General features: G+C 46.7%; 1 protein-coding gene across 1 annotated transcript in view; it reads right to left on the bottom strand.

Moving 5' to 3' along the window:
• diaph2 (diaphanous-related formin 2) overlaps window positions 1-15,040 on the bottom strand; it is a 482,385-nt gene that overhangs the window by 442,340 nt on the left and 25,005 nt on the right. The window contains 2 exon segments of the mRNA XM_061234698.1: window positions 5,348-5,452; window positions 13,541-13,717. Of these exon segments, the coding sequence (XP_061090682.1) occupies window positions 5,348-5,452; window positions 13,541-13,717 (282 nt within the window).

The raw sequence follows: 15,040 nt of genomic DNA, 5'->3' as shown, positions 1-15,040 counted from the left end.
CAGTTTCTAAGAAAAGTTGTTCAACAAGAGAGTGGCAAAAAAAAAGTAGCAATTTCACAGAAAGTACTGCTGTTTCAGTGTATACGGAGAGATTCTTTAGGAAATCCAATTGTTTCGTGCGGATCGATATGTACTGAATTAACCCTAAAGGACCCCTTAGCCACGCTAATCCAACAAGCTGAAAACCCCTGAAAAGACCAAAATCAATCACCCGTCAGCCGCTGTTTATTTCAGGTGTCAGGTTTTCACACCGCCGCCCTTGGGACAATGCAGGCCTTGTGATTTTTGAGCATTAACCTCGTTACCTGTCAGGAGCATTACTCTTAGAATCGGTGAGCATTTTTCTATTAGAAAAACAGGGCCGGGAAGGGATTGGCTGAGCATGTGACAGCCAAGTGCATTTATTCTGTGAATGAGCCAATCGTCATTCACCGTTATGAAGACTCCGCCCATTTAGGAGCTGCTCATAGGAAGTTGGGAAATCCTTGCAAATAAACTTTTTTTTTTTTTTTGCTTTATCTTCAACACTTCTAAAAGGTCCGTCCTAAGTTTTATAGTCTTGTAATTGATCTTAAAATATTTTTTATTATTTTAGTCCAAATATTTGCTTGTTTCAAGTTTTTAACTTGACAAGTACTTTTTGCTTGACGTGTGAAACTGTCTTGGCCCATTGGCAAATCTTGACATTAGTTGAAAGAGAGACAGCAGAAAAAATATTTTGGAATATAAAATAGATTCTAAGTATCATTACAAGACTAAAGCACTTTTTTTAAGACACACTTTTTTGTGCAGTGTGTCCACTTTTGCCTGAGACGGAGTCACTGAGCAGTCAGCCTTGCTGTGTTTTGTATACTAAGCTGGTTGGGATGTCATTCTCAATCAAAAGCACAGACATTGTCATGAAAACAAACAGCTCTCAGGAAGGAGTCTGGGAGGAAAACACAGTCTTGGCAAATCCTAAATAAATCACAGAGGAACACTGTTTCTGTCCCTTAACACTGTCGTGCTGCATATCCATCAACCCCTCAAAAGCACACAGTGTATTAACAGCTGTACTGCGGCAATCTGACACACTAACGAGTCTCTGAAGTACTCAATTACCAAATATTCAGAAATATAAAACATTTTCTTAATGTGAATACGTTCATTTTTTAACACTAAAAAAATGGTTCCAATACGAACCCTGTGATTCCATAGAAGAACCCTATCTACTTAAAGGGTTCTTGCAAAATGGAGAAAATGGTTCTTTGTTTGGGAGTTTTCACACTTCACACCTATGACAGAGGGTTCCAGAGAACCCTTCCAGAACCCTTTTTTCTAAGAGTACAATGTGCACTCATAGCTTTAGGTTAATTGAAGTAACATCTACCACATTGCGACTGATTATCAGAGAAGTATCCTCTCCCGTTTCCCAGATGATCAGAAAACGGTGTGAACGCAGAATTAGCCTAGCAGACCGCTCCTAGTCTGTCAAACCCGATTATGAATCTGCACGGCACTCTCATTTGTAGCCGAATTAATCAGAAAGAATTACTATCCATTGACTTCAATGGATTACAACGAGCAGATTGCCAGGTATCATAGCAACATATGACTGTGCGCTGACTGCACAAAGAGAGTGCACATTCACCCCCAAACACCTTCCCATCATTCTCTGCACTGTCCCACGAAACAATGAACATTTGAATTAAACAGGGAAATAATCTGTCAGATGAAATTAAGCCATTAGTTGTGTCTTCCTGCCATTACAGGAGCAGGAAATAGAGGTATTAGCGAGAGAGGCATGCACTGGCATATTTCATCAAACCTGTGTACATTTGCAGAAGAGAAGCAATGCTGGCATGCGATGTTAGTGGTCAAGGACATTCACACTGCAGCAAATAGAGATTTGGTTTTGTTGCGCACAGCTAATTTTCCAAGCAAACCGGGGTCAAAGCAATATACGGCTCCTTTGAATAGACATTACAGTTTGCAATGGGCTACGTTTAAAGCCTCCTGTGCGGATAACTTGAAAATAATAAACTCCTCGGTCTAGCCTACCTTGTGATAAAAACGGGCCCTTTCATAGAGAAATACAGTACATCCTTGGACAGAACATGTCGCTACTAATAATACGGCATTTCGCCCATTCACTTTATATTATTTCTCATGGTTTTATATCCAAACAGATTCTGTTGAAACGTATAAATAACACTGATAGAATTGAGTGAATGGGAATCCAGTTTTTACTACCCTGTTGAATTTAAAGCTGAGACATTTAAAAGGAAGTAGCCTTGGGGGTGTGTGTGTGTGGGTGTGTGTGGGTGTGTGCACGCATGTGTGTGCGTGAGCGCGTGTGTGTGTGTGTGTGTGCGCTCACGTGTGTATGCGCCAGAACTCCAGCCGCAGAGACAGAGTGGCTGGATGCTGGTAGATAATGTGGGTTTGTTTTCCCTGTAATGTTTGCACTACAAACCTCCATCCCCAAGTGCAATCTGCGCAGGTCTATGCATACGGCATTAGGTGAAGATTAAGTGGGATAAAGGGTCTCCCTGTTTTATTTGGTTGGATTTGGTTTGTGAGGAGATGAGAGAGTGAGGTTCAGAGCGCACTCCTCCAAGCGCCTGTGTCTCTCTCTCTCTCCATACACCCCAGACTGTATTAAACCCCAGACTGTATTAAACCCCAGGCTCTATTAAACCCCAGGCTCTATTAAACCCCATACTGTATTAAACCCCAGGGTGTATTAAACCCCAGGCTGTATTAAACCCCAGGCTGTATTAAACCCCAGGCTCTATTAAACCCCAGGCTGTATTAAACCCCAGGGTGTATTGAACCCCAGGCTCTATTAAACCCCAGGCTGTATTAAACCCCAGGCTCTATTAAACCCCAGGGTGTATTGAACCCCAGGCTCTATTAAACCCTAGGCTGTATTAAACCCCAGGCTCTATTAAACCCCAGGCTGTATTAAACCCCAGGCTCTATTAAACCCCAGGGTGTATTAAAAGTATTAAGTACCTTAGGTTCTGAAATGAAAATCATTTCATTGTAGAGCCTAAGGCACAGTAAGTGAAAGTCTGGCACCTGTATGCCATCAGAATCATCCGAGATAAAATTAAAAAGAAAAAAAGAAATCTGAGATAAAAATAAAAATGGTTGGATATTTTCTTACATTTTGTACAGTTAGAAAGGGTCAAATGAAGTCCACACAACAAAATTGCATGCAAAGTTGGTAAAGGACTTACAGCATAGCAGTATGTTTATTGCATGTTTACCATTTAATCCCACCAAATTAGAAAACGGTTAACTGGTTCTTAACTAAATGGGGTCAAACTGATAGGAGGGTTAAACCCCCGGCCGGGGCAGTGCCAGGGCAGTGCCGGGCTCTGCCTCCGTGTGGCTCTCCGTGTGTCTCCGTGTGCCGGTTATGGCCGGTTATGACCGGTTATGGCCGGAGGTCTGAATTGGCGAGGCAACAAGTGACCCGGCCTCGCAGGGGGTAGCCCTGTTTCTCGTTGCTCTCTAGCGGCCACTCCTGGTCAAACCAGGTGCCTGCAGACGCACAAACCGCCAAAACGCCCATCCAGTTATCCGACGACGACATGGCTGGCATATGTCTGGCGGTGCGTCTGCAGGGCGGAAACAGAAGCAATAGTACGCATCATCTGCCCTCTCCTCCTGAAGTCTGTCAGGAGGGTCGCAGTGGGATTCAGGGGGGGATACTAATTTTAAAAAGAATTCTTGACATTAGAAAAACTATTAAAATAAAAATACTAGTGTGAAGCACGACTGGTTAGTCCTTTTCCCCACAAAGGCACACTGGTCCAGGTGAGAGAAAAACAGGGGGAGAGGCAGCAGTGTGAGAGGGTGCACGTTAGTCCTTTTCCCTGCAAAACCGGGAGAACTGTTCTATTTTTGCAGCAACCAGGCACACAAAGAATTTCCACAACAGCGAAATGACAGCAATCATCTTCAGAAAGAAAAGAGAATAAGTAAAAATGGAATTTGAAAAAAAAGAAAAAAGATTTAGCCATATTATTAGTTGGGTAAGATCACCACAGCACACCAGGAATGTCCCAAGATCCCTTGCACCGCAGACTGCAGGACAGTTTCCCTTGCCGACCCGCCCATATGCTTTTGTGACACTCTCGTATTCTTGAAGCCGCAGACAAATGATTGGTAACCACGTGCACGGCTCCGTCACAACTGGCAACCGAATGGTTAGCAACTGTTGCCAACCTCGTGCACACGCACAGCACTCACAACTCACAGCAGGGTGTGGGAGGCACTGGCCATTTGCCAATCAGAAACACGGCGACTGACTCATTTGGAGTGTACATCGCAAAAAATTCAATCCTCTTACCAAATCAGCGGAATAAATAGAGCCTGAACAGTCAATAAAAATTCATTCAGAAGCTACTTTCATTTAAGAACATCCTTCTTGGGCTTTCAACCACTTTGCACTTCAAGGCATCTTTTTATTATTTGCATCTCAAGCAAACAGACCAAACGTCATTTTTTTTTGCAGGAGTACAAGGTTCTACCCGTAACAAAGAGCACTTGTCACACTAGAGAGTCTCTTTCCCACTGGAGCTACATTAGCCACGCCACGTCCGCATTGTTCCTGTCCACAACAACTTCTGGTGGAACAGCGAACAATGCGTCAAACAGAGTGAATAACTGACTCATTTACTGAATAATCTTACCTGCTGATAAACTGTGGCCTCAATGTGAATACATTTAAATTACAGTTTGCCGTACAAATCATAAAGGGAGAAGTGACGGACACCGTTTTCATCATGTTGCGATAATCGTTATAATTAATTTTGTGTTCGTTATCACAATAAATTAAAGCGATAACAACCCTAATGATCGTGAAGGACAGCCGTGTCTAACGGTCCAGACCAAAAATAATTTCTCCCTCTCTCTCTCTCTCTCTCGGTCTCTGTGGCTCTACCCTGAATGATGTTCACGTCTCTATACACCCACTTCATAAAGGGAATATAAAGACTCGCCCCCTAAAATCCCGGGATTACCCCCTGAGCGTGCTGGATTGGCAGAAGTTATTGGTTTTATCAAAATGAAAAAAATCACATTTTAGATTGTGGCATGGGGCGGGGAACGCATCACGTCCGTGAGGAGAGAACCCAAGAATGAAGCGTTTCAGAGTGTGATATAACAAAAGTGCTTTGACAAGCAACAAGGAATGGCAAAGTGAAATATAAAATAAGAGGCAACAATCGAGAGAGAGAGAGAGAGAGTTCGACGAGCAGGTAAGCAGGAAGCAGATCAGGTTAAGCTCATTATACCGAACTGTCTTGGAAAATGTCATGTGTTTCATCCCACTCCCTGCACGTTCCGGACTTACGGATTTGGCTGTGGCGGAGATGTACTGGACCACCATCTCGCGCTTGGTGCTCAGGTCCTTCCCGCGAAGCGGCGCTTTGCGCTCCTCGTTCAGGTTCATGTCCTCCTGAGGAAACACACAGCACAGCGGGGACACTGTGTGAGGAAGGGTCCTTTTCACACAGCCCCATTCAGTGCAAGTACACATGCATGCACACACACACTCACACACATTCACACACACATTCACACACATGCACGCATGCACACACACTCACACACATGCACACACGCACTCACACACATGCACGCATGCACTCACACACATGCACACACACACTCACACACATGGACGCATGCACACACACACACACATGCACTCACGCACTCACACGCATGCACACACACATATGCACGCATGCACGCATGCACACCTACACACACACACACACACACACACACACACAGACACACACACACACACGCACACGCACACGCACACACACACACACACACACACACACACGCACACACACACACACACACAGCACTACGGACAGCGTGGGACCAGAAACAGCATTCGAATGACACACCAGCTTGATTTGTAATGAAGTCAGTGCAGTGCGATGTAAATTTAGCCACAGTGTTTTTAATCGGGCTGTGTTTTTAATCGGGCTGTGTTTCAGCGCGTCTTCTGGGGCCAGAGGCAGGACACAAGGCCCTCCCCGGCAGGGCCGGAGCGCAGCGCGTGCGGAGAGCTCCACTGGAATGGAGGTCCTGCATTCACTGGGCTAACTCTCAGACAAAGACTTGGAAAAACACACCAGGAACATCTCTCTCGGCTCACACCAGAGCAAGCCGCAGGCTCCTGCTGCCCTCTAGTGAGAGAACACGGAAGTGCGCCTTCTTTTGTTCGAGAGGAGGAATTTCACTGGCCTTTCATTATGACCTACAACAGTGTAAGAATGGCTTGCGGGGGCTAGAATATGTTCCAGCCGATGTTTACATTGTTTTCATTACCGCACGTTTATTATTAGCTGTGTAAATCAAATGGAAAACAGAAATGAACGGTTTCCAAGAGCGTCTTGTTTTCACCTGCAAGAAAATGGTTGGCATTTCTATAGCGCCTTTATCCAAAGCAGCTAGTTGATACACCATTACAATGAATTAGTTGATACACCATTACAATGAATAAAGACAATGCAACACATACTGCCCGTATCATATTAAAGCAACAATGTTCTGACAAGATAAACAACTCCAATATCGCCATATCGCCTGTAAGAAATTAAGCACCCTCGGTCTGGCTCAGCGACAAACAGATGACAGCTTTAATAATGCTTTCCTTATAGGACAGATAGTGGTCTCTGATCTCTCACAGCGGGCTGGTTAGTTGTCGTGGGGTAAACGGGCGTGTTTCGGTGAGAGAAGCTCTGCCTCTCACTCTCCCAGCAGCAGGCCTGGGGGCGCTCAACGAGAAGCCTGAAAAAACACCCATCGCGCTCCCTTAAAAATGATTTATGATCTATTATTAATTGCATCCTCGTAGGTTTGGATAACGCAATCCCACGATGCCCCTTGCTCAGGCGCGCAAAACCCATGAACGGAGGAAGATCTCCGAGGGGCTGAAGAACCGGGTTTGGCTGGAGAAGAAGAGAAGCGCCTAATTTATCAGTTCACTGACGTGACGCAGGCCTGGCTCGCCATCACTCCCAGCTACGTCTGAACGCTGCCCTACGTCTGAACGCTGCCCTACGTCTGAACGCTGCCCTACGTCTGAACGCTGCCCTACGTCTGAACGCTGCCCTACGCTGCCCTACGTCTGAACGCTGCCCTACGTCTGAACGCTGCCCTACGCTGCCCTACGTCTGAACGATGCCCTACGTCTGAACGCTGCCCTACGCCGCCCTACGTCTGAACGCTGCGTCTGAACGCTGCCCTACGTCTGAACGCTGCCCTACGTCTGAACGCTGCCCTACGTCTGAACGCTGCCCTACGTCTGAACGCTGCCCTACGTCTGAACGCTGCGTCTGAACGCTGCCCTACGTCTGAACGCTGCCCTACGTCTGAACGCTGCCCTACGTCTGGACGCTGCCCTACGTCTGAACGCCGCCCTACGTCTGAACGCTGCCCTACGTCTGAACGCTGCATCTGAACGCTGCCCTACGTCTGAACGCTGCCCTACGTCTGAACGCTGCCCTACGTCTGAACGCTGCGTCTGAACGCTGCCCTACGTCTGAACGCTGCCCTACGTCTGAACGCTGCCCTACGTCTGAACGCTGCCCTACGTCTGAACGCTGCCCTACGTCTGAACGCCGCCCTACGTCTGAACGCTGCCCTACGTCTGAACGCTGCCCTACGTCTGAACGCCGCCCTACGTCTGAACGCTGCCCTACGTCTGAACGCTGCCCTACGTCTGAACGCTGCGTCTGAACGCTGCCCTACGTCTGAACGCTGCCCTACGTCTGAACGCTGCCCTACGTCTGAACGCTACGTCAGTCATTAAACTACCACTTATTTCATTATTTTAATGGCCATAAACAGGCAGTCTGCTGTACGGTTGGTGAATTGAGCTTTGAACCATAAGGTTACAGTTTCAGACCCCGGACGGTGAATGAATGAGCTCACGAAATATTCAGAGAACAGTATCGTGTTAAAAAACATACGTGACCCCTCATAAGATGTCTGCAAAGAAAAGAAATAACCTTCTGCGCTGAGAATCTGTGCACAATTAACAGGACAAAATAACAGTGTGATTTTAAGAGATTTTCACCTTTGTTCACTGAAAGCACAAGGAGGAAAAACATGCATTCGCATGTTGGAAAGAGATGATTATTTTTAGCATTATTTTAGTCTGGAATAACAGTCAAGAGATTCAGCCCACAATGCAATGCGCTGGACCAGCCATCACTGCTGTGTCCAATTAGGGAACTTATGTGCTGCTTTCTGGCTTTGGAAACATTTCAGCAGCCTTGGTGTTTAATGTTTTTTTTTTTTTTTTGGGTGTGACCCCTTGACCCATTACCACGGAGAATTCAGGCAGGTGTGAATATTACCCTGGCTGTGAAATCCTGTGGAAAATCTCAACTCTGCTTTGAAGCCAATTTTGAACAGATGAAACCAAAAAAACAAAAAAAATGGGAGTAAAACCGGGCATGACACATTTTTTTCCCAGATATCTTTACTTCCGTAGAGCATGATTCAACTCAAAATCAACATCCGTGTTGCTTCGAAGGATTTGACAAGAAGAGAAAAAGTGTCTCCTCTGCATACACAATAAAACTAAGAAATAAACCTGAGAAATGTGCAATAACACAGGCTTTGGGCTTTGGCACCCAACCATCTTTCATTTCCTGAGGTAATTAATGGAGATTAGAAGGTCTGTCTGCTACAGAAATGAAAGATGGAGACCATCCAAGGGAAAATAAAATACATCTTAAAAAAAGATATTTTCCCCCAAAAGGCATTAGTCTGTTATAAATGGAAATGGCTCATAACCTGTCAGAAATATCCAGGCTGCCAAAGTTTGAGTAATTTATTGTGAATTCTCCAAGAGGAAGTGGTGTTAGTCTCTTGCCCCGATGCTACCGCAGTGACAATGCTGCCAAACCTCGAACATGAACCCTACTTTATGGGGAGTGTTGATAGCTACATATGTTAATGGTGAGGTTCTTTTCATCCAGGCTAATGCTCTGGGAATGGCTCCAGAACAGAAGAGGACTTTTACTGCTTGCTCCAGTGTGGCGTGAGTGCATAACTCTTAAGGAAGGCGACGGAGGAGCGGACGTGGGGAGAGAGCGTGCGCGCCGCGGCCGGCATGCGGGGGTGAATGATGAGCCGTCCTGCGGTTATTGGGGATGTTTGTTTGGCGCGCGGTGTTGATATTGCCCTCGATGTGCTCTGTGGTGGCCGCGCGGAGAGAGGCTATTTAATTACGGCGCGGTAATGTCATTCGACGCCGCGCCGTCCGGAGGGGAAGGCTCGCTCAGGAGGGAGGCTGTCCGGAAGACCGCCGCCTGACCGCCTCCCTTCCCGCTACTCGCCCGGAACCCAAAGCCATTCATCTCCCAATATTAATGACAAAAAACCCAATATCCCACGCCTAAAAAATGCCATCGCACCAACCGATGGTGCACTGAGCACTGCATGCATTGATTTTATCAGAATGGATGAACATATGCAGTGCCGTGTGTGTGTGTGTGTGTGTGTGTGTGTGTGTGTGTGTGTGCGTAGGGCAGCCTGCAAGCATTGGGACAGTGACATATTTTGTGTCGTCTTGGCTCTGTACTCCAGCGTACTGGATTACAAATGAAACACTGAAGGTGAAAGTGCAGACTATCAGCCTTAATTTAACGATATAGGAATTGCAGTCTTTTTGTAGACGGCCCCCGATATTAGTTGTTCTTGTTCGTGCACAAGAGTTGATTCTGTGTGCAGCATTTGCATTCTGCTGCCGTTGTCTCTCAAATCGGACAGACGGCAAAAAGCCCCTGAAACAAACAGAACTGAAAACGGCTACAGTAGAGACCAGGAGGAGCATCACCAGGGAAGATCACCAGCCTCTCATGTTGTCCATGGCTCAGGCAGTCACTGAATGCAAAAGATTTACAACCAAGTACTAACGTTTATGTAAGATTACGGGCTGGTTTCATGGACACAGATTAAGCTTAGTGCTGGACTAAATTGACTTTTGCCTGTTCAAAATAGTTTCGTTCTAGGCTTGATGTTTTTTGTGTCTGATAAAGTGGCCCCATGTTATTTTTGTCCAATTGTTTTTGGGGCCCTAAAATAGGGGACAGTGCAGGGGCTGCAGTTCCGACCCGGTTCAGCTCATCCGGATGTAAATGCCCTGAAATCTATTGCGCTTTTATTGCCTCATTTCAAATCCCTTGTGCTGGAGTACAGAGCCAAGACAACAAAAGTGTCTCTCTCTCTCTCTCTCTCTCTCTCTCTCTCTATCTCTCGCTGTCTCTCCCTCTGTCTCCTTCTCCATCTCCCCCTCCATCTCTCTCTCTCTCTCTCTCTCTCTATCTCTCGCTGTCTCTCCCTCTGTCTCCTTCTCCATCTCCCCCTCTATCTCTCTCTCTGTCTCCCTCTGTCTCTCTCCGTCCATCTCTCTGTCTCTCCGTCTCTCATCTCTCATACATACATACACACACACACACACACACAAACATACATACATACATACATACATACACTCTCACACACACACACACACACATACATACATACATACACACACACGCACAAACACACATATATATATACACACACACACACATACATACATACATACACACACACACACTCACACACTCACACACATACATACATACACTCACACACACACACACACACACTCACTCACACACTCACACTCACACTCACACTCACACTCACACTCACACTCACACTCACACTCACACTCACACTCACACTCACACACACACACACACAAACTTGTGCAATCCCCAAGCCTCCAGTGCGGCGTTTCAGCCCGTGAACGTGCCTTCGTCGTCATCCGTCACACCATCAGTCTAATGCCACGCTATTTCCAGCACAAACACTGTAACGGAGCGCTGAGCAGAGTCACAGAGACGCGCGCGGACGCGGGAGAGCGGCGAAGGATGCCGGCGCTGAGAATCAGCGAGGCCAAAGCCTCCTCAACCCGCTCCACAAATAAAGACTTTATCAGAATATTGCCCGTGAACTAGAGATAATTTAGTGCCTGCTTCAAAGACATGAATGGAAAGATTTTGTTACACTCCAGCCCTGAGCAGCACAAGTGCCAGCCTTTATTGAGCAGACAACAATGCGAACGAGCTCTGACCTTCGGAGAGTGTTCGACAACAAGCGGCAGCCCTACAAATAAAGAAGAAAGAGGCACGGAGACTTGAAAGGCGCAGAGTGACAGCCGCCATGCCGCCAGTCTTCCGCGGCGCACATTATACTCACAACGTTTCCAAGGCTGCTCGCTTTTCATCTGACACAACGTTCGCTGCATTGAGAAACCAGTTGAGAAGAAATCTTTTCTTTTAAATCTTTATTTTTTATTTACCCATTTTCCTCAAAGTCGATACACGGAAAAATCACAGCACGTACGTACCTCTGCCGCGCGCTCTACGAGCGGAGGATGTCGCTTTATCCACAAGGGGGCACTGTTCAGTTACAGTGGCCAGCGCGCGGGAGGGATAGGTAATGGTCGGGGAAATCTCTCGACGGGAACGGAGTTACGCCCCCATACGTCCCCCCCGTACACTACCGCTAGGAACCGACTCTGCTCAATTAAGGGCACCGACGGGAGGCGACAGTGAACGAGCCAACAGCGCGCGGGCGGGACAGCTGAACGCTACCCTATTAGGTGCATTTGAAGCAAGCTAATAGCTGAAATAAATAAATAAACGGCGGGCTGAAATGCGCTCCTGGAGCAGGAGAAGGACAGGCGATCGATGGGAACGGGCCCGGGGGCTGCGGGTTTCGGACAGTAATGGCCTCATTTGCCGAACGTCCTACAGTGCAGGGCGCTGTCAGTCACAGGCCCCCCGCTTTAATAAGGTGCCACTACCAGACGCCCCGCTGACTAAATGTTAGCGTTACACTCCCACGGACGTTTGACGAGCAAGGTCCCGTCACCAGTGTGACAAACTGGGGGAAAAACCACATGGGGACGAGGGAACGCAGGGACCGGAAACGGTTCCCACAATTTCTCCCACGGAAAGCGAAACAATACCAATGTGGATCAGCGGCCATATCTGTCAGTAGCTCTGAATAGTGAATGGTTGGGAGTTATCTCTTCCGGTCAGACTCCATTTTGGAGAAAAAACAGGGCTGAATGTGTCATTGAGTGATGAAGCGAGTGGGACTGTTTCAAACCTGGGGGATCAAAGCAGGGGCAGAAACCAAGGACTAAATTCTCCTTCACCATGACAACCTGGGGGATCAAAGCAGGGGCAGAAACCAAGGACTAAATTCTCCTTCACCGTGACAACCTGGGGGATCAAAGCAGGGGCAGAAACCAAGGACTAAATTCTCCTTCACCATGACAACCTGGGGGATCAAAGCAGGGGCAGAAACCAAGGACTAAATTCTCCTTCACCATGACAACCTGGGGGATCAAAGCAGGGGCAGAAACCAAGGACTAAATTCTCCTTCACCGTGACAACCTGGGGGATCAAAGCAGGGGCAGAAACCAAGGACTAAATTCTCCTTCACCGTTACAACCTGGGGGATCAAAGCAGGGGCAGAAACCAAGGACTAAATTCTCCTTCACCATGACAACCTGGGGGATCAAAGCAGGGGCAGAAACCAAGGACTAAATTCTCCTTCACCACGACAACCTGGGGGATCAAAGCAGGGGCAGAAACCAAGGGGATTTTGCAGTCAACGAGATGCAGGGGCATGGTCAGATGGGGGAGGCAGTTGAATGAAGAATCACAAGGATAATGGTGGCGTTTTCTCTAGTTTTACTGTATCTCTGGTCTGACCCCAAGGCTGTGACCAGATTCAGGAAGCAGGATGGGAAAGTGAGTTTTGATTTTTAAAAATAAGAACTCAGATAAAACAGAAAGCACAGAGTACACCCAGCAGCACAACTGCCGTTTACAGAACCCGATGAGGGCAAGAACTGGAGAAAGAGGCATCCAGAGCCAACTCTGCCATTACGATTAACACATGCCTCCAGACGCTATGTTAGCGGTAGCCTACGTGATGTGGACCGCAGATTTGGTGGGCATAACACCAATCAGGATTACTGAGTTCACAGAGTAAAACCCGGAACCCTTCCAAACCTGGAACATGGACTGAAGTCAAAACAGCAGCGCTGAGTGTTATTTTGTGAACTAGTCCAGCTAACTCAGGGGTGTCAAACTCAGTGTCTGCTGGTTTTTGGTGTGTTTCAGCACCAGAGATGAATTTCAAAGTCTTTCATTGGACAGAGTCCACCCACCTTGTTCTCAAGGCCTTAATTGGGTGCTGATTGAAAGGAAACCACAAACACCAGCAGACACTGCGGCCCTCCAGGACTGGAGTTCGACACCCCTGAGCTAACTCAATAATTCTGCTTTGTGATTTCCCCCCCCCGCTGAAAGCCAACCATCAAAGCGGGCTTGAACAGAGCTCATCGACTAGCAACAAAGACCAAGTTTCCACAGCAACATTTCAAGCATGAAGCAGACGTCAAAGAAAGGGGGAGGGCTTTTTTTTGTTTTTTTACCATCATCTTCTCAAAGAGGTCCACAATCTCCTTCTCAGAGAGGTTCATGGAGCGGTCGTCGAAGAGAGGCTGGGGCACGGGCAGCTCGGCCTGGGCAGCCTGGGAGTCCGTGGGGTGCTGGATGAGGGGCTTCTCCTTCTTCATGCCCGTCTTCCTGAAGCTGGTGATCCTGTCGCGCTGTAGGGGGCGACAGCGAGCAATAAGCCATCGCACTCCACAAGAGCTCACGCACACACAATTTCAGTGATTCTACCGATTCGTTAACAAAAATAATGTGTTTTGAGGCGCAGCCTTCGTTAGGTTGACTTCAATGAAGTGCGCACATGTCAAGATTTGGTTTACTTATTCATGAATCAGTGATAAAACTGAGTTTTTTTGGGGGGTACATTTGTTTTCCACAATTGTTCCACTTCACATGGGGGAGAGGAGTAAGATGCCACTGGCATCCACGCATCAAGTTACTCCAACACTTCATCATCTCACGCAGCTTTCACAAATCCTTCATGCCGTTAACTCCTGTCACCTTTTTCACAGCACCGGCTAATTTTAACTTTCTTTAGTACAAATGTCTGTTCTCTCATTTAAAGAACTACAGTCAAAAATGAGCATTAAAGTGATAAACTTACCTGACTTACCTGTGCTTTTTACCTGTGCTGTTGCCAAACGCACCATTGTGTGAGATCACAAATATGTGATTAGAACGTTCTTAACTGAACATTCTAATGACGATGTCACAATCACTTCTGCTAACTGAAACAACAGAGTTCTAGAAGACTGGACTTTTTCTGGACTTTTGAAAAAAAAACATTCCGGAAAACATACTCTTGAAAGGGATAAAGGCTGCATTACCGAGTAGAGTCGTGCAAAGATGGTGAGAGTAGAGAGAATTAGAGACAGGGTTAACTAGGTGGAAGCAACGTACAGCAGCCTACTGTGCTTCACTGTGAATGACATAACCGCCACTGTGCAAGATCTAATGAGTGCCGTCATTCTCTTTCACACTCAGTTACCATGTCAGAGGTGGTAGCCAAACCATGCGTGTGTCGCTGTTAGTATTCATCGATAAAAATGGGCTTAGGGGTCATGCAAAATGAGTGGGTGTGTATCTGCTGAAATGGAGGAGACATGTAAGTAAATGATCATAAGTCAATTACGGCAAACACTGCTGAAGACTGAAATATTTGTGGAAAGACGGAGGGAAGCCAAACCCTATCCCACCTGATCCTGATCAAATTTGGGTTTGAAAAACCGGCACAAAACCGCTAATTGTTTTCAGACATTGATTAGTCCCTTTTTATTCAGATCACAAGAAAATAGGGTGTTGATGATTTATGGAGATTATGAAAATGTCTGGATGTTCTTCAAAATGTGCTCACGATTACAGAGGGGATTACTTGTCAAAATACTCAAGTGTAAACACTGAAGCCACGGCAACGGATAAGAGCCTGCTCATTTGTCACTTCATTATGAATAATCACATTTTACATTTCATGCAATATC

This window comes from Conger conger, chromosome 3, assembly GCF_963514075.1.
Source record: "Conger conger chromosome 3, fConCon1.1, whole genome shotgun sequence".
Lineage (NCBI taxonomy): Eukaryota > Metazoa > Chordata > Actinopteri > Anguilliformes > Congridae > Conger > Conger conger.
Note: the sequence above shows the minus strand (reverse complement) of the source record. Positions and strands in the feature narration are given on the sequence as shown.